Source organism: Labrus mixtus, chromosome 18, assembly GCF_963584025.1.
Source record: "Labrus mixtus chromosome 18, fLabMix1.1, whole genome shotgun sequence".
In the NCBI taxonomy this organism is placed as follows: domain Eukaryota; kingdom Metazoa; phylum Chordata; class Actinopteri; order Labriformes; family Labridae; genus Labrus; species Labrus mixtus.
Window position 1 is genome coordinate 9,326,043 of NC_083629.1, and position 21,162 is coordinate 9,347,204.

Here is a 21,162-nt window from a genome sequence, read left to right on the forward strand (position 1 = left end):
GGCAGCTCTCATTGAATATTCTTTTCAACACTCTGGTCAAGAAATATTCTACCAGATCATATAAATAGTTTAAGACGGTCAATAAGAGGCTTGATTGTACGGTTTCGAGAGTCAGCTATGATCAGTTTGTCCACTTTTATAGTGATGCAAGATTCTCAAAGATGTTGGGTCTTACAATGTTCTTTTATTTTGAAAGGGTAAAATGGGAACTTCCTGTTAGCAGTAATCTTTCTGTAGCTCTAGAAGAACACAAGTCAGAGTGCCAATAAGAAGTTTATTTCAATTCAGTCAATATTGTTAAAAAAAAAAAAGCCATGACATAGCTTGGATATCTTCTTTAACACACCAATGCAGTGATGAAATTATCTTAAAAAAAAAAAAAAAACTTTCCTGCAAAATGTCTGATGAGAAGATCAAGTAAGGCAATGTAAGATGGTTCATCTAGAATCGAGTCCAAGAATGTAACGAATGGCCCATTTTCCACTCAATTTTGATATAATGTATAAAATTTACAAAATGAATTCCAAGAAATCCCAAAAAAATATTCAATATATACACAATTCCTTTTATCAAATTTGTTTGATAACAAACGTGGAAAAGCATGACAATCTGCAGAAATCAAAAACAGGTTGTGCTTTATCTGCACTAAAGCACTTTTGGAGCTACCGTTTCCTAACATACATTCACTACCTTAGAAATCAATATACATACTCAATTGGACCGTGTACATATATATATCTCAATGGTACTCCTTTGGATCAGTTTTTTCATAAATATCTTTAGAGTCGCCATGCCTGGTGCCTGGTTGCACATTAGTGTCATTCTGTATGCTATGGAGACGATTACAGTGAGAACATGTGGTATCTTTTGTTGTTGGTTTACATAGTCAGACTTATTCTATCCACAGTGAGACCAGAATAATGTGCCTCTTTTTGATCCACAAGGTGTAATCCAAACTACCGCTACAGTCAGCATGTCTGAGTGAACACTTTCCTTCATGCGTCATAAGAGAAGAGAGAATCAGCAAGCCTTTCACTCAATGTCTTAGTGTCTTTATGAACACTTTGTATGGCAATGTGGTGATTAAAATATGTACGCGCATCTTCATAAGCTTGAGGATTCGTTAGCTACATACTGTTGAATATATCATAGACCTCAGGTTAGATTATTCCTGAGTTACTTATGCAGCCAATAAAGAACATTCCCTACATTTCTACTGAGCTAAGCTACAAGACCTTTTTTTAAGTTGAGAGAATGAGAAAATCGTAGCATTAAACCAGGTAGCTTGTCCTGCAGTTACACTTATTTAGATTTATTCTAAACAGCTTAGAAACAAAGCAAAGCATCTCTCATTTGATACTTCAACCACTTTGGATTCACTTCAGCTTCTTCTTAGACCTGAAGCCTAAAACACTGAAGCGTCAACACTGTTTATGATGCCTCTAAATAAGTCAAGACAGGAAAAAAAAAGCGTCTCAGTGTTTGTTTTATAGCAATTCTAGAAAGAGCTATTTCAATAATGAACAGAAAATCAACAACAACATTGTGTGACCTTCTGCCTGCATGCAGACAGAAGGTCAGCTTGAAGGTCACTTATCAGGGAGTGTGTCTGACGTAGCTCCCAACATTGATAAGCTCTGATACACGGGTGGGTGCTTATTTGTCGCCTCACAAAATAAAAATAAACAAAAGCAATTAACAAAGAAAGAGAAACAAAGTTGACCAGTGCTGAATCAACTAAAAAGGTCTTTGTGTGGGAATGGCAGAAAACATGTGTTTGGGTTTGCTCTAGATGAAGAGAGAAGGAAAAAACAGTCCAGAATGTTTCTTTCTCATGGATGAGCATGTCAGTCCTGGTGCAGGGAGGGGGAGGTGTAGGGTTGTGTAGAGGTGGAGGTTACGGGGCGGAGGGGGGGGAGAGACAGAAAAGCTTATTTGACCAGCCTCTTGGCTACGTCACCGTAAGCTATCTCAATTTCTTTGTCACTGGGGCAAGTGTTGCTGAACTCCTCTCGTGTGTAGGCGTAGTTCAGGTACTTCCAAATGGCAGTCATCTCTTTGGGGATGTCAAAGCCTCTGTACTTCTTGGCCACCACCTGGAGGAAGGAAGTAGAAGTTATATATCTGCCCAACTAAGCTATGAACTGTTAGAAACTCAGAGCACCAACAAACTAGATACTACATTTGACCTTTATAAAGCACTGTAATGCTGCTAAGGCCCCATGTCCACCTAGTGTTGGAAAGAGCTGGCCGTGCGCTCGGGGGCACTGGCATGAAGCGTTTGTGCACTAAGATGAAAAGCGTCTCTATGACAACATTCTTTGGTGACTTCAACAGCTCCTTTCTAAAAAGATAAAAGATTTTCACATCGAAGCGCAATAAAGAAGCCGCACAATAAAAAAGCGGAGCACTTGGAAAAACACACTGGGTGCTGTGCTTTTTGTCTGGGCAGCCACCTGCTGTGGCAAACGCACTATACTCTTTGAAAACAATAGAAGAAAGATGCTGGTGCTCCCAAAAAAATAAATAAATGGGTGGACACGGGGTCTTACGCTGTTGCTTCATTACCTTACTTTATGACATATCTAATCTAACAAAGATCATTAAACAGGAAAATGCAACTTTGAATAATGAAGAATTATACAAACATTATGTTGGCACAGTAACATCTCAAAACACATCCGATTATTCAGTCATTTTCCAGTAAGTCATTATTGCCTTAAGTTCTGGGTAGTATTTTACTTCTCTCACATTTAGAACTATAGTGAGGGACATAATAATTGTGATTAAGCTTTTTAAAAGAGGGGAAAAGTTGCTATATGAAATTAAACCAACTCTGCAAGAAAAAAATACTTTTTTAAAGATAAAAGGTCATTAATATGTAAAAGATCGAGAAAGGACCATCCTAAAAAACACTGTCCCCCTCCAACAGCCTTTTATTCTTTAATGTAACACAGCATACTATGTATTTACCAAACAGACAACTACTACAAAACTGAAATCATTAAACATTTATTAATTAAGTTCATCAACAGAAAATAACTGGACAAAGATTTTGATATTGGAGTAATGTTTAAAGTCAACTATTGAAAAAAAAAGATAATTTAATCAAGTTAATCAGAGAGCTTTGTAAGTTTGGTTGATAAAAAAAAATGTTCCCTGTTCTATAAATATTACTGTTACCGAAACGACATCAATGTATTTTGCTCACCTTGACTATATGCAACTTGGGCAGCAGGTTACAGTCAGCCAGAGTCATTTCATCACCGTCCAAGAAGTTACGAGTGGAGACCTTGATGTCCTCGATGCTGTTGTGGTCGATCTCATCGGGCAGTGGTGAGCGAAGATACTCGTCCAGCTTCTGCAGTGTCTTCAGAAGGCCGCGCTCAAGAGCTGCAAAGAGAGACAAGAGTTATTATTATTAACTATATTATTATTATTATTCAATATCCAGCATGGGCAAACAATCAACTTTAAACTGTTTACAAACAGTAGCTGTTCCAGAGACTTCCTTCTCAAGCTGCTACGCTTATATGCTGATCAACCACATGGGGGCAGCATTTCATCAAAAGCAAACTACTTTTGACCGTTATGCACACAGGAAACAGACATTTTATGAACACATGACAAATCTATCACAAACCATAAAAGTGAAAGTGAAATATAATGCCCTGCTACCTTAATGAAAACCATCTTTGAGAAGCTCATTACCAACTACTAATGTCAATGGACTTTACAGGTGTAGTACATTATCCTTACAATCTTCCAAATATTCCTGGATTATTCATTAACTACCATACTCCTTCTATTGTGGAGAAATATGACATGAATGTGCTTCACGCATGATTTGGTAGTCGCATAATAGATTTCTACTGTTCCTTTGGAGAGCACTTATCATCGAACCATCCGAATCAGCCTCAAACTCTATTGACACAGCCTCGGCTTTCACATCAAGCTCACCATGGTTCAATATTTTCCCAGGGAGGAGAACAGCTAACTAAAACAAAATCTGGATATCTGTTAAATACCACGAATATCATTCTAGGGAAATAATTCAAAACATTGTTTTATCAAGAATGCAACAGAATCAGTGAGACAATAGACTACATATTTGTAAATCTATGACATGACCTTTAAAGAACCAAGGCTAGATTCAAAATCCATAAGGAAGAGAGCCTGAGTACTAGTTTATTATCTGGTTTAGCTGCTTTGTGGCTTCAGAGAACTCCACCAGGTGAGACGGGAAACAAAAGCTCTGTGTTCCGCAGTAAAGGCTGTAATGCACCAATCAGGGCCTTCGCGCCCAATGTCACCTAGCAACTAGAGAACTCTCCCTTAAACACCTTAAAGGGTGTTCTTGATCATAACCTGGGTGTTTGTGTGCGTGCGTGCATGCGTGTGTATGACAGACAGAAAGAGGTAACTTACCTTCATTTCCATCTGGTTTTGAGTTCTTAATATAAGCTGAAAACTTGGCAAAGATGTCCATACCAGCTGTGTTTGACTCTGGGTGTCTTGCACCAAGCTTGATAAATCTGCAGGTAAACACAAATACAGGTTAACACATGACATATGTATTAGAGGCGGGGTAAAAAAATTATACAGTATAGTATGGCAATATTTTGGGGGGCGATATTATATTGTCTCATGGCAGCCAAGAATCCATATTTTCAATATGATATTTTAACTGCTGAAGGGGCTGCACAATTCTTTTTGAACAAGCTGCGTTGTTAAGAATTCATGTTATAGTTTGATTAGACTGAACAGACTGAGAATTGTATCTTATTTGACAAAACCCTTCTTGATTTAGTTTAGTGTAGTGGATATAATATGCAGTTAAAAAGCTATAGTATTGTATCACAATATAGTGTATCGCAATTCCCAGCATATCGCAAAATGTAAAAAAAAAAAAAAAATTACAATAGAATCGTATCGTGTCTCGTGATAATATCGTATCATGGGGACTCTGGTGATTCCCACCCCTAATATGTATGCATCAAGAAGTTAAACTAACTTGGTAGTCTCTATATGATCCTCACTGTCATTAAATCAACAAATGCACTACTTGCCCTGTTGAATGCTATACTTTAATGTATTCGTGTACATCACAGTGCCTCGCTGATCAAAACAATTATTTCCCTTAAAAAATTAAGAATATCATCTTTTTTTTTCTTCTTGCAGACGGACATATTGTTGATTTTGAGGGATTTTTTTAACGGAAATTAAATAGCAAACACACAGTTTAACTTTTATGCCAAATAAATCCATACAATGCTGCTGCCCATCATTCAATTCAAATAGAGCTTTTAGAAGCTAACGTTGTGCTGATAGCTTTGCTGCAGGGGTTAGGAGCACTAACTTGGGTGGGCAGAGGACATCTTCAAGGAACTCCTCGATCTTGTTGACATCAGTTTTGACCTCCCCGTTGAAAGTGACAAAGGGCGGGTGTGTGCCTGGGGCCAGGTTCTGGAGGTCGGCAGGCTTCCTGAAAGAGAAGTAGAGCAACTTTAGTGACTGAAGTGACTAAGCCATATCACCAACTTAAACTTTTTTTAAAGATCTATCTAAATAAAACCGCAGTTCAACCCCGTATCAAGAATGATATGAAAGTACTATAAAACAAGATTCATAAGTATATGAGTAATATATTCACTTCAGACAGTTCAAGCAGATTCAAGTGTTTAAGAGGCTCTTGGGCTCTCTGACAGCCTACTGCACTGTAAAGCACTTTTTCTCTTGTACAATAGCTGCACAGTGATCTATCTTTAACCATGTGTGTGTGTGTGTGTGTGTGTGTGTGTGTGTGTGTGTCCCTTTCTCCATGCAGTCTTCCAACCAGCACAGATGTCTCTGGCAGGCAGATGCCACTGACACAAAAACAAAAATGAGCATGTGTTGACTGATTTGTGTGAACACAACTGACTTGTGAAATCTGCAGAATCCAGACTGTTAAATCCCATAACACAGCAGTGTCTCCTTGACTGCTGGAGCATTATTTATTGGCGTTAACCAGCAGACACTGTGAATCAACTTTGATCTAATGCTGCTAGCATCAACAACTGTTAACAAGACTCTTAAACAGTCCAGCTTGACAATGTCAACACTGATAGCTGAATTCTAGGACAAGCCATCTAAGGGCACAAAAAAAAAAAAAGGGGAAATGACTTAATCTCTCCGGCATGCAAAGGGGAAGTGGCACCCTCACCCAATGATATCACTGAGGAGTGGATAATATGTTGCCTTGAGAATAACAGGCTTTTAATGAAGAAATAAATAATAACACAATGGCCCTGAACCAAGAGAGACTCAGTGTTTAAAACACATCGACTTATAGCAGTGTCATGTGACATCCTTTAACAGACACAGCAACATGCACTGCTCTATCATTTAAATATGACCATAACAGAACCATAAACATGGCAAGCCAAGCCTTTATAGAATAGAAAACTCATCGTCTACGCACCAAGTAGTCACTCAAGTTGAACAAAGGATTGTTTGAGGACCAAGGGGTAAACAGACAGAGCCAAGTAGGCGGACATCCTTCATTGCCTTTTACAGGATATCAACAAGCTTTGTTTTATGTAACACTCCCTCTGCCAGGCAAACTACATGCAAATAAACCCCAAACTACACCCTCAATCATTTCCAATGTGCTGGCATGTAGGAAAGCAAAAATCTCTATTCAAATAGACAGCGCCATCTTCCTGAGCACAGTATTGACCGAGTCTATCCGTCTGCATATGCCAGAGGAGAAGGTTCCAGCTGGAGATCTTCAAGCTCTGGGTCATGCACACACAACGAAGAAGACCATATAAACCAGAGACATCTGACCATGCCTGAAAATAATCTGGCACTTGCACATCCTGCATAAGTCCAAGTGGAAAAAAAAAACATGTAGGGGGTATTTAGATGAATCATACACATAGAAACATAGTGGGTTTGGTACAGAGCTTCTGGTATCCACATGTGAAAACTTGTTTGCTTCCAGCTGGAAAATAAAATTGCACTTCAAATTGCAGAGGATCACAGTTTTGTTTTGATGCTAGGATTGAAATAACATGTTCCCTACCAAAATCTAGGCAGGAAGTAAGTGGACTGAAGAACCTTAAATAGCCTCTCCAGAGTATGAAAGTTCAGCTTACTCCAACCTTCCCTAGCCTGGGAATGGGTCATGGGAAAACCAAATGAGCAGTCAAGAGGCAGTGAGCATGTCTGAGGTGATGCTGGATCAAAGCTGCACAGAGGCCTTTGCAGAAACACTCAGCAAGATCTAGCAATCTTCCAAAGGAAGTTTTTTTTTTTTTTTTGCATCTGGATCAGCAGCCAATGAAAGGAGCTCAATAAGAGAAGGATTTGGAGAAAAAGGGAAAGAGATAAGGAGAGAAGGAAGGGAGGGGAAATGGGAGTTGGGCCCACCTCTTGAGGTCCACTGTGGTGACGTTGAAGACGACTCCTTTGAGCCACAGGATCATGAAGAGCCTCTGGGAGAAGGGGCAGTTCCCGATGCTCTCACCATCACTTCCCGCCTTAAATAAACAGACAGAAAGTGAGTTAGAAGAGAAACAGATTAGCTATCAGAAGTGTACGGCACTAGGCGCCATTCCTGAAGACTGAGTGCACAAATGGCACCTGTTCACATCTTAAGATATCAGTAAGCACTAAGCACAGGGTGGGACCGTCTCACATTAAATGATTACAAGCATTAAACACAAGAAGACAAAGCTCTCAACATTATGAAACAGGTCTATTCCACTGATAGCTCTTGGTCACTAGCAGAGAGTTAAAAGGAAAAAAGATCACATCTATGTTGCACAATTTATGGCCAAGAGCATTTTACTGCAGCCAGTCACAGAGGGCCAAGAGACAATGATTCATTCATACATATTACGGCCTTCCCCTCCCTAAAAGACTTAAGTAGGAGGGAAAGTGTGAAGTACTTCAGCACACTTTCCCTCCATAAAAGTGTAGAGCTGCTGTCTAAGAGTAAGAGGAGACCTCTAGAGGGATTCAGAGTAAGTCAGCCTCTTGTTTTCTCTTTTGCTACAATTCACAAACACAACACTGAATGGTAGCAGCAGTGATGGGATCAATACATTTGGTGTGCTTCTACAACTTCATGCTCAGTGTTTAGAGCCAGAACATAAACATGCTTAGAAGGGATTTAACCACAAGTTTAATTATGAAATGAAATATTAACAGAGCAGTCAGGAAAAAGTAATGGCAGCTGGATTTTACACACACAGTTTTAAAGAGAAAGGCACTGGGAGGATGCTGCAAACTGTCAGATATCTCATGTCCTCCCTACAACAATTCATCTCTGTCACGCACTCTCTTTATCCAACTCTGAATTATCCTTCAACTCACAGCCTTTTATGGTTTGCAGAAGGTGCAGCAGAGGACAAATATGGTTTGGAGTCTACATCAGAAGCCAGAATAAGCATTTCATTTGATAAACTTAAGCTTTGTGCAGTATCTTAATGAAATCAGCCTTTGTACTTTTACATTGAACCCTACATGGGCAAATCCTTGGTGTAGCAGCATGTATTTGTGTGTGTGGAGCTCCCACTGTGTGCACACACACTGTGCCTCTCGCCTTTCTTTTTCGGCGTTCTGCAAAGCTGAAATGCAATGTGAACTCACACACTGGGACACGAATGGTAAGTTGTTACGGACTACAAAGGCACAGTGATGCCGGAGCTTTGTTATGTTAACAGGTGTTGTGTTATTTTCCTTCTTAAAGATGTCACCATACAGACTGTACATGACAACATGAACATCATAGCTCTGTGTGAGGTCTGTTGAGGTACGCCATTCTCCAAGAAAGGCAGGCCATAAAAGAATACACCTTATTCATCTATTCACAAGGGCAGGCATTAGGACATTCAAGTATCGTGCCACTGGAATGTCCCTCTTCATTCAGTGTTTTACTGTTGAAAGGCCTCTGTTAAATGCCTAAAAATTGTTCAGTGTTTAGTCAGCCTTCTCTTTCATCAGTCACTCTTTTCCATTAAACTGCAGTTATCGCCTCTGTGTCAGTTTAAATTACTGAATATTTTTCCCCACACAGTCTCTGTTATGTACATTGCTGACAGATTTCTAATGAGTTGTGCATTACAAAAACAAAAAAATCGAATTAATGATCAAATCAGCTCAACAACTGTCTTCCAAATCTGTGCAGTATCAGAGATGCAGGTTGTGAACCGTCTTCAATAGTGGACTTTGTTCTCGAGTGTTCAGCCCGCCTAAAAGCTCCTTGCTGGTGCGTACAGCCTGGCTGCTGTTGTCCTCTGTGTGACGCCCAGTGGGATGGCTCTGTTTGATCTGCCTGCTGGCTCCCATTGTACTGAGCCTGTCCTCTCCCTCTCCCTCTTCCCCCTCTCAATTCAATATCTGAAAGCGTGGATTAGAAAACCACTTTTGTTCAGCTAATGAAAGTCCCCATTTCACCTTACATGATTCATTTCTAAATTAAAGTTTTGCTAAAGAAATGTTGCTGGTATCATGGCCATCACTAGACTAGACTAGCATTAGATGATTCAGAGAGGCTCAGAAGGACCTCAGTGGGATGATAAGTCAATTTTCCCCACAGTGCTTCACCTACAGAGAACCATTCAGTTGTGTTTCAAGGAGGGGCGGGGGGTAATGAAGCACAGCAACAGTTCCCATGGCAATGACCAGTCACATATGACATGGAAAGCAGAGTGTAAAGCATTAAGGGGCTTAGACTTTACGATTCTAGCTAAAATGTGAATCCCGATTTTCATCCTGTGTATTGAGGTCATGAATCTCTGATGCGATTCTTATTTTTTCAACGAAAACAATTTCTTGCACACAAAATAAAAACACGTGCTGTCTAACAGACACAAACAATAATAATAAGTGGGAGTTTAACTTTAAAGTCTCCTGAAAAAACATCTCTTTACCTTTCTCATTTTAGAACACTTAAAGGCACAGTATGTAGATTCCGCCACCAGGGGGCTCTCAATCAATGCAATAACAAAAGATTACTTTGACGCTGGCGGGGAATCTTAGGATTTATCTCTGCTTCTCAATGTGGCTGATAAAGCAACTGGGATAGTTGTGAAGCAGACAAGAGAACACTTGAATCGATCTGAAAGCAAAGGGAAATAAGAGCAAGTGAGTCGCAATCATTTAGAAATGAGATCACATGTATGCATCACTCGAGATTGAGATTTTATTAACGATTAATCGCGCAGCCAGGGATTTACCAATACACAGGTAAACTGTCTGAAATTAACTATTTTGTACAAAGGAAAATATAAACCACATGAAGCTATAACATAATATGTTTTCTGTTCTCCACAACAAGCTGCTTTAATTTGAGTTCATATGTAAGTTCTGGGTCTCAAGTGCACAGCAGCAGCAGCAGCTGAGAAAGACATTTCACACTCTTCTTTCTCTCTCAATCTGTTCCCAGAGTCTTGGCGCTGCACGCTGGAGTCTGCAGCAGACTCCTGCACTGCCAAAAACACTGACAGCCCAGGTCTGCTGCGAAAAGAGACGGACCACTACAGATATTCATATACAGGAAACAGGAGTGAATTGGGGACTTTAGGTATAGGTAATGGGACAACAAGTGGTAATAGATGCTTTAAGTGGTAGGCTGTGTGCTGCCAGGCATGCTGCTTGATTCTTCTTCTTCCTTTATCCCTCCTCCCTTATCCTGGGCCCCTCTCTGGAGTTACTGGGGGGTTGGGCATTTGGGGAGGAGGGAGAAACTATTTCAGAAATGTCCTGTAACTCTGTAACTCCATCCACCAAGGAGGGCACTTTGTTTAGTTTCATGACGATGCTGTTGAAGTTGTGTTGCTGCTGCTTGTGGCGTATAAACTGCTTCACTAATAAGAAATTGATGTCCTACATTTCAGTAGGTAATCCCGAGGAACCACCCAACAATAAAGTGATACATTGCTGTCAAAAAATGTTACAATGTTACAATTCACTTACATCACTTACGACGTACATCAGAGAGTTAAGTACAACACTAATCCATTCATACACCATCACCGAGGCAGTGGGAGCAATGCGGGGTCAAGTGTCTTGCCGAGGGACACATCGGACATGTTGCTCAGCTGGGGATTGAACCCTCGACCTTCTGGTTGAGAGGCTACGACCCTACCAATTGAGCCAAAAGACATTTGTATAAAATATACAGAAAGTGTGTCATTATGACTTTATATACTGTGCAAATCGAATGTTGGCAACCTCAGAACATATAACCCCCTTTAAACTGGATCTGTATATGAAGCCTCTGCCATAAAGCTAGTTTGAAAAGTTTAGGTCAACCCTCCAAACGTTGTCGTCCTCCACCCTGTTAATGCTTTCCAAAGTGCTATTATGGTGTGACATTCACAAAAGGGCTTCTGGAAAACCTTCTATACAGCTACAACAACACAAAGTGCTTTTTGTTTGTAGAGTTTCTGGGCCGATACCAGTTTGCATTGGGGAAGAGAGAAAAAAAAACACACCAATAAAATCCCACCAGGCAAGCAAGAAATGATTGTGGACCCTTATAAGGTAAGGCATGGCAGTTGAAAAAGACATTTTCCAAGAAGTAAACCAGCAAACACCAACACCGTTCTCAGCAATGCTTAGCAGTGCCCAGTTTGTAGCCTGCCTGTTTGCATCCTCTGTCTGAAACAGCTCACATGTTTCAGAAGGTCACAACATGAAGAAGTAGAGTAGGGTGTTCTGGCACAACTTCACCAACTACGAAGGTGCCTGGAGAGTGAAAGGCTTGAAGACGTCAAAACCCTCCAGCAACACTTGTAGTATAAATATCAACTTTATTAAGTCTATAAAGGTCAAAACATGCAGAATTAGTTTCCCCAAATGTGAAGCAGCTTCAATAACGTCGGGGACACGGAAGCAGCAACAGCTGACTACTGCTGACAGACTCTCAAGCTTTATTTAGGCTCATTGGATTGACCATGAGTCAACACATGCCTGTTTATTTAATGCCAAACACACACAGCTGCTGTGGAGGGTGTGAATCATGCCCAAGTCGGATGTTATCTACGAGTCGGTGTCCAGGACAGCATGGCCCCGCAGCAGTACAATGAGACCTCAGTCAGCAAAGGAGCAGCGATGTCTAAAACCTTTTCTCTACTCAACACACAGTTCATAGATCTATATCACTTCCCTTATCATCCCTCATCAGCCAGTGATGGAACGACCAAAATGACACATTTCAGGAGTAATGACAGCGGTTCTAGGCCTTAACTTTATAGATGTACCAAAATGTGACCATGTTCTCAGTTAAAGGTATACGTACTTTTAACAAGAACAAAAAGGTAAACCTCTTCACAGGTCCAGTCCTATTAAAATTTTACTAGCAGGCATATAAACTCAGGGAGCAACACATTAAAAGTCTCCGCAAGCTCACTGGCCAATTTTCCCCAATTATTTTCTTTTACAAAGACTTACAGCTCTCATCAGTATCCAAGAAACTTTGTTGCCCAGTGATGTGAGTTTACAGTTACAGTTGTCAGCATTAAGACAATAGATCCTGTTCAGGCAGGGCATGGTCCTCTCAGTCTCAGCTCACAGTCTATTTTTAGCAACATAGAGGCCCATTCTACCCTCCCCAACACACTTGATTTTCTAAATTGGGTGGGCTGCACAGCAAGTTCAAGACACACTTTGACCGAATAAGGAACCGACGATAAATTGAGCAGCTTTTCTCCTCCTACTCTGACACACAGCAGGAATGTCCGTTTGAGATTGGGCAGCCATGGAAACCTCGAAGCAACGCCACTCCCTGTTAGCTGGACAAGTACTCAGACTGGGATGGGGTCAGGACTGTGACCACACCAAGCAGTTCAAATCACAGCTGAATGGCTCACTATAAGTCTTAGTTGACTTTGCTGGAGTGAATCAGGTTGAGGGCGGGGGGAGTAAGGTTGCTGGAACATATACTGCCATTATGTCCTGCTGCAAAGGCTGGTCAGAGGCTGACACACAGCAGCTCTACAGCTGGGGGGAAGTGGCTGAGACAGTTTCTAACCTCTGTTCTTAGACATAAAACACTGAGTTTTCCAAGTATGATGTGAAAAGCCTTTACAGGCCACTGACAAGATTCACACTGCTGATATATTATCACTGTTAACATGCCAAACAAGTCAAGTATTTAGTATTTCAAGCCTCCGGAATAAGGCTACTAGATGTTTGACAACTTCCAGAGCCTAATTTACATTAAACTAAATGAGTAACATTTCTCAAATATTCAAGCAGCTTCAAGTCAAAAACATGCAAAACACACAGTACAAATAAATAAGAGTGTAAAGTCAACCGGGTATCTAATGCCAGCTTTCAGTGCACAACAGATAAGATTTCAGTCAGTAAGTTTGGCCGCATGTTTGAATGAGCACTACACTGGGTGGGTAATTAGAAATGAGTCTTGACTGGACCAGCCTCAGACAGATGAGTGTACAGAGGAGACCGATTTTGCCGGAACATGGAAATGCCATCACATCCCTGGTGTGGCTCTGACTCACGCTGACATCACTCTGTGGAAACTTCAGGACTTCCAGCCAGACAGAGGCCTACTATGTTGGAGCCCATGAGGGCTGTCTAAAAGTCTCCTGTTTCTGTGGAAAGTTGGAGAATGAAGCCTAAAAAAGAGGCTAACTGTATTACCATGATAAAGCCAAAGAGTAAGCAAATTCAACTTTGTCTAACTGTTTAGCTTAAGTGTAAAAAAATTATGAGAGAAATGGACAGTTTAGGTTTCTAAAAATGGGACAGGGCGGCTGTATGGTGGTGAATAATACAGATCCAAAGTGATGGAGAAAATAAGCAGACAGTCATGTGGGAGCTCAGCATGAACCAACAGTCACTGACTGTTGTTTCAAAGTGTCCAACACAAACTATGAGCCACATACTAAAGTCGGCCGCAGCTCTAACTCTCCACCCACCAACACGTTCATAGACACTGTCACTGTATTTCCCTCACATTTGCATAGGAAATATATACCATGAAAACTGGCCTCCACTTATCTATTAAAGAACATGAAAAATATGAATTTTCAACTCAACTGACCCCTGCAGCAATTCCCTCTGGACAAATATTTTAACTTAACAGCTGTGTGACCCAGCCTTTGGCACCAACACAATGCCGGCATGCTATTACAACATATATGACAAATATGCATGGCAGCAAATGCCTGCACGATGGCCACACAAATGACAGCCTCATCAGTAATACTGAGCAGACAGTGTGTGTCTCTCTCTCTCACCACTCTTTGCTTGCTAATGGCTTTAACCTGTAGGTTCTAGAGCCCAATCTATTAATCGGCCCGCCAATAATATCAGCTGATATTTGCATATCCAGTACCTATAGGTATCAGCTGATTTTATCACAGATATGCGCTGATATTACTAGATTTATTGACCTGTCAAATAGTGTTTAATTTGTATCATTGAATTACACTAGCAGTCCCCTTCTGGCTGTCAAGAGCCGAGTGTGCGATATGGATTACAACAAGCATCATCACCCTCCAGACTGTCAAGCAGTGATGCGCGTACATGCGCTGTTACTCTCCAGTTGAGTGACCATCTTTTCTTCATTTTATAGCTTTGCCTTGAGTGTTTGATAACCGCATTTGAGGAATCAACGCAATAAATGTATATATCTATATCAACCGTTCTCTACAGATCGAACATAGATGTAAGAAAGATATTGGCCGATATATCGGTACTGGATTTTTTTGTCTCCCCAATATCGATAGCAGTATCAGCTCCAAAAATTCCATATCTGTTCAGGCCCTAGCAGATTCTGAGCCATTCAGAGACATACTTCCTTATTCTTTCAAATCATAGAAATCAAACACACAAAAAAACTTTAGGATTACTCACACGACACAAGCCCCATGAGTATAGACTTCTATGTATTATACAAGAATAGACAAGTCTAACATTTCATTTTAACATGGAATAATTTCAAGTGGCAGATCAAACCAATTTTTTCCAATGGATTCTGGCTAAAGTTGTAATGATCACAATTTTGATACACGTAAATAATACATATATTCCAGTCATAATTGTACAATAAATGATCATTTTTCCACTTCTCATTCTCCTGACTTAAATTTGAAGGGCTCAATCGTTCTTTAAAGATGAATAAAGCCTGGATTGTGATCTAGGACACTTACGGTCCCCTGTTCGTCTTGAAAGGAGGATGATCATGAGTCAGGAAAAAACGCTTCATCACCCTATCCTCCATAGCCAGGTAGCACACTTTGGATTACGTACACTTATCTGCTGTGAAGAACATAGCTCATGAAACACAAGTAGACTGGATCATGTTGACACAGGTTGAGTTACATGTGAAGCAAGCAGGGCATATTCTCCTCCGTTAAGGGGTCACACAGCTCTTCTGACAGGGAAGATGATGTAACAGAGAGGCAGAGGAGGAGCAATGGGCCTGTATTCCTCTGTATTCTGATCTGGTCGCTTAAAGTTGATGACGTAATGCGGATAGCGGTTAAAGTTGAAAAGTAAAAAAAAAAATACACAGACCCATGAATTAGGAATCAGTTCTTTAAAGTCTCTGATCTGAGGTAGGCCCAACGCCCTGTTCTTGAGCTCAGAGGAGAAATATCTCATAAGTAAGTAGCTTCCTGTCTGGGCAGCACAAATGAGGGAAGCTTTTCCTCCATGTGATACAATGAACAAGGCTTTACTTGGAGATACATTGTTAAAAAACATGATTTCATACAGCACAAATACACAGTCAGGTTATATTCTACAGACACAAACATAAAAATGTCTTCTTTAAACACTGTCCCATTAAAATAAAAAGACAGAAAAAACCCTCTCCAATTTGCCAGGTCGATGAGGCCAGTCAACCAGACATTAACGATAAAGAAGCAGGGTCAAGGCAAGGTGCTGAAAAGCAAATTCACTGTGCAGTGATAAAACAACTCCCAGCAACAGTACAGCACTCTGCAACAACAACATCCCATTAATTATTGTTCCCTAACTCGTGATGCTGACTGCAGCATTGCTGTATGATCGGGAAACATAAACTGCCCTATTGATTTTTCTATGAAAAGGCAGTACTTAACTGTCTGGGATATGACCCATGAGGGAGAAGAATGATCAAATTTTAAATAAAAAGAAACACGCAAAATCCACTTGAAATGAATGCAAGTTAAGAGCTTGATCACCACCATCCACATGGGTTAACCTTTGGATCAATTTTACTGGTTGGGAGTCATCTTCAACCATGCATGTAAATTCACGAAGCAGCATTGCCTGGAGTGTTGAACAAGGTCATTGTGTTTCATAAAACAGCATATCACAAGGCATGAGTCACATGTTGACGCTGATAGCACAATATGAAATGTGCAGCTTTCTAATGAGCCTTTTGTAGATAGCACATTTTCTCATGTCCAGAGGAACAAGAGTTAAACCTTCTGGGACATTTCATCGTGGTGATCATTGATTGTTTCTACAGGGTCGTCTGACAATGCACATCGTGATCATCCCTACAGAGGTGTTCTTTGTTAGCATGTCTCTGGCATGCCCAAAGCTTCGGTTGCCACGGTTCCCATGGGACTGTCCCTAAGGACACACATAAACATAGACGAGTTCCAATGCCAACCAGATTTAAGAACACTCCTGTTGCTGCTGGCAGAGTCATGGACGTCTGGCGGTGGCAGAAGGCTCCATAACCAATAGTGCGACCTTGGCACACTTGCAGTTAAAAGAGGCCTATTCAAGTAGAGATAAAGCCAGCACGTCTGTGTCTCTTCTTGACTCATCTGTATTCTACTTAACGGCATACAGTCAGGACACACTCCGGTAGTGGATGACTCACTGGTGTGCTAAAATGAATGCAGAGTAAATTTGTGAAGCTGTAAAACTGAATACAACTTTAAGAAAACGTCTAATGATTTTACATCGGGGACGGGTATATTCGCAACAATGAATACATATATGGTTTATCACCTGAGAGATGTTAGAGGCAGAGCAGCTTTCTCCAATTCAATCAAACAGTGCTGGAAACAATAGAAAGGAATTGAAGGACCTCAGTTAATAAGAGGAAATATTTCAGATACTTTACAATAGGGCTGGGTTGTCGAGAACATCATGGTAAATGGACTTGAGCTTGTATTATGCTTTTCTAGTGTTCGGACTACTCGAAGCGCTTTTACACCGCCTGTCAAACCTACCCATTCACACCCTGATGGCACAGGTTGATATGTAGTGAGACAGTCAGAAGTAACTATTCCCATCCATTCCGCCGACGAAGCAGTTAGAGCAATTCAGGGTTTGTCTTGACCAAGGACACATCGGACATGTTGATGCTGGAGCTAGGGGTTTTTCAATTGTTTTCAATGGGTAGTGAGCGTTCGCAAGCAGAAAGCGGCCGTCTGTAGAAAAAGCGCAGCGCCCAGCAGCTTTTCTTCCGAGCGCTCTGCCATTTTCGTGCGGCCGCTCAAGTAGAAAATCTTCAAGCTTTCCAGAAAGGCACACTGCCCGAGCACACAGCCCGCAAAACACTTGGTGGACACGGGGTCTAAGGCTTTTATTAACAAACGCAATTATGTTGGATAATAAAGCACATTTAATATATATATATATATATATATACACACACAAAAAAAATATCAAAAAATAACCTAAGCTATTACAAAAACATTACTTCATATGCAGCTGCACTTTTTTTAATTATTTTTTTCATGACAGAATTAAGAACTTCCCAACTATCCAATCACATAAATATGCAAGATTTCCAGTTTCACATTTACACTCTAGCCATATCCTTCATGTTAGTGCAAATTTAAACAGATATGGGTGGATGCATCTTGTCACCCTCTACAGCGCACAGACAACCACTCATATCAGCAAAACACTACCTAATCTACTGTACTGAGATGAGGTCAAGGGTCCATTCTCACTATTACCAAGCCATTGTAGCATTTTAATTTGCAACTGACAGCAATAAAAAGATAGCAATGACACACCTGAAGTCCACGCCCCTTAAAGATGACCGCGGTTTCAACTTCCCACATAATGTGACAACAGTATCAAAAACACAAAGTTGCATAATCATCAAATAATCTCTGACCTGGGACAGTCAGCTACTCTAAATGGGTAAACACTGCCCTGAACATCCAGACACTGTGGAAACTCATGTTCTAGAAGCACAATTAGTCTGCTTTGATATGTGGCAGAGCCCTAACAGATCTGACACTGTTGTGTGCGGAGAGCACACACAGTTTGTTATCAGCTCTTCCCAGAGGCCTGGCTTGCAGCAGTGTGTCTATGGCAACCTGTATGTCTTCCATTGTCTGACATGGCTGTGTTAAATACGGCATAGTGAGAACAACGGCATCAATAATAGATGTAGACATGTCATGTCAGGCACTGGCACATAACACAGAGCCTTGCAGGTTGTTAGCCTATCATGCATGCACAAGGGAAAACTCACAATGGAAGAAATGTCTGGTTGGTAAACAACGGGCTATACAGACAGTCTGAGGAGGGAGGGGCGAAAGAGGATGAGCTGGCCACATGTGTTAACCTTCCCGGCCAGGGAATGATGTAACCTCTCCTGCAGGCTGTGAGAGGTTGTTCAGAGAAATGGTGCTGCACAGTCTGTTTCCATCTATTCTCTCCTCTACAATCAGGGGCCTGTTCCTTAACGCCATCCAGACCTTGATAAAGTGCCTTCCCTTTCAGAAGTACACAGAAACCAAATACAGGAGAGAAGTTTTTGTTTTGAATGAATCAGAGAAATCCACAACATAAAAGTCACCCTTAATTACCAGCAAATGAGTACAACTTTTGTAGGCCTGAGTTTGAATGACAGCCTAAGAAGTGAGCATGATACACAATATAACATTTTCAAGATTTAAATAAATGTAGCCTAAACAAAGCAGATCTGAATATATAATCCCCTCTTTAATTAAGCTCACTACAACTCTTACAAGCAGGATTTGTCCAGGTTTTTCCACCAAGTGTTTGCTGTACTGGTCAGTGACAACATCGTACACACCCTCTCCCAGTCGAATGAGGACCCCCATTGCTCCCTCCCAGCTCAACGCCCCCCACCCCCTTTACTTCTTTCAGCCATTTTCCCGCCCCTGAAGCAGCAGGCTGAAGAATGGAAAACAGCCATTCACAGTCCTCCACCTTCCCCATCGTCACTGCTGAAGCGTGGACAATTTGACGCATGATTACAGTTTTAGGAAATTCTGTAGTTCAATGGTCTTAAAATCATAAAGAGACCTGATCTGAGGTCCATTCATTAAGCTACCTCATCAATCACAGTATCTCACAAGGAAATGGTGCATTCAGAAAGCCACACCACCGGTTATATCGAATAACCCCTCTAACAACAGATGACTAAACATACTGTATGTTAATATCCCTCACTTCTAGTTTAAATTAAATTGAAAAAAACTGCAGAACCACACAACTCTTTCAGGTATATTTGACCTCAGCCAGGGGGACCACAAGGGAGGGAACACCAAACTTAACTGAAATATCTATCACAGCATCCAATTATGGGTTGAATTGAATAAAATTAATCCACTCCCAACAACATCCAGCAGGTTTCGGTGCTGTAAATTTTTTTTTTTTTTTTTTTAAATCAATCTTGACACACGTGAAAATGCAAGAGTGTAAGAAGTGGGCAAATTGATAGTGATGAATCTGCTGCTGAGGACCACAATTACGTTACCGAGCTTTTGTTAACGCAGGAAGCATGGCAGTCTCCTCTTCCCTCAAAACTGTATCCGCCCTTCTTGTGACACTGCAGGCTCCACATGGCCACAGAAGCCATGAGCGTTTAAAAAAAAAAAATGAACCTTTATTTTCTCAAGTTGGAAGAAAATCCAATATGTATGAAATACAGACAACCCGGCGAGTTTATCGACAGCGTCAGCCTTAACAATGGGTCGTTAATTCATTTCAAGGATGCTGAATATGACATAAATAAAGCCTCCATCATCAAATATGTACTAAAATATTTAGTAGTTCAGTAAGTCAACATGAAAAACTTTTGCAATGCGCTTTGCTCTGAGGTCTTACCTTCACGAACAGCTCGATAACGGGATCATTATCCGCCTTCACACCGTTCTGCGGCACCGACAGCGACATACTTGCTGCTAAAATGTAAAGTTTTGCAAACAAAGGTTAGTTTTTTTTTTCTGTCCACCACGCCCGGACTCTGCTTGATCCTCTTCTCCACCACTCTTTTTTTTTTCTCCGCACTGAAGCCCAGTAGGCGCTTTTTCCCCCTCTCTCCTCTAAGGAGGACCTGGTGCTGGCAGCAAGAAAAAAAAAAAGTCTGTTTCAGCCCAGCGGACAAGGAGGCTACGGTGAGTCCTGGATACGATTTATATCCTAACTCTAGCTAAGTTACATCCACATTACTGGACTCTGAAGCTCTTTATGCTGGTAGAGTAGGCATGTCAAGAAGGGCTGAGAGAAGCAACGGGAATATTTAATGCTGTGATGTCATCAGAAGCGCAAACATGTAAAATGTGGGAGGGGCTTGAGGAGGGAGTCTCCTGATTGGGAGGAGGCAGAACGAGGATGTCTGAAAGCTGCTTTACAACAAAGAGTAGGCTAAACCTGTGTAGTCCAACAAAGATATTCTGCATTAAATCAAGAAATAAATAAATTAAGAAACAACCCCAATGTAGATTGTAGTCTTGTTCCGTTATTTACCATTTTGTTTTGTACCTTTTGCACAATTTAGAATTTATTACTGTAAATATTATTTATCTTATCTCATTTGATCTATTTTACCTTATTTTGGTTGTATTGCACCGTGGGACGGAGACTAACGCAATTTCGATTCCACTGTACTCATATTTTGAAATTGACAATAAAGTTGACTTTGGTCTGTGCATTTCATTTAAAAATTATATTTCTTTAAATTAGATTGACCTCTGCTATGGTTTTTCTTGAATACTAAAAATGTCTATCAAATAAATACTAATAATAAACTATCAAGGATTTTAGAGTGAAGGACATTTAGGTTTAATTAGCTGATGTTTGTGAGCTCAACACATTTGGTTTCATTAGACGACTTGCAGTTAACATTTCTGTTTAGTCTTGTAAATACTAACCTTCATTTTCTTCACCCACCAACAGTGCATTACCAAGTTTTAGTTCAGAAAA

The 21,162-nt window shown here is 40.7% G+C and overlaps 1 protein-coding gene across 1 annotated transcript; it reads right to left on the minus strand.

Moving 5' to 3' along the window:
• Window positions 1-260: 260 nt before the first annotated feature.
• clic4 (chloride intracellular channel 4) lies at window positions 261-20,466 on the minus strand. The gene is made up of 6 exons (XM_061062472.1): window positions 20,065-20,466; window positions 7,417-7,526; window positions 5,360-5,485; window positions 4,429-4,535; window positions 3,212-3,393; window positions 261-2,096 (listed from the first exon to the last, which is right to left on the minus strand). Exons 1-6 carry the CDS (start codon window positions 20,131-20,133, stop codon window positions 1,932-1,934), a joined length of 759 nt encoding a protein of 252 aa, XP_060918455.1. The 5' UTR covers window positions 20,134-20,466; the 3' UTR covers window positions 261-1,931.
• Between the last annotated feature and the right edge of the window lie 696 nt (window positions 20,467-21,162).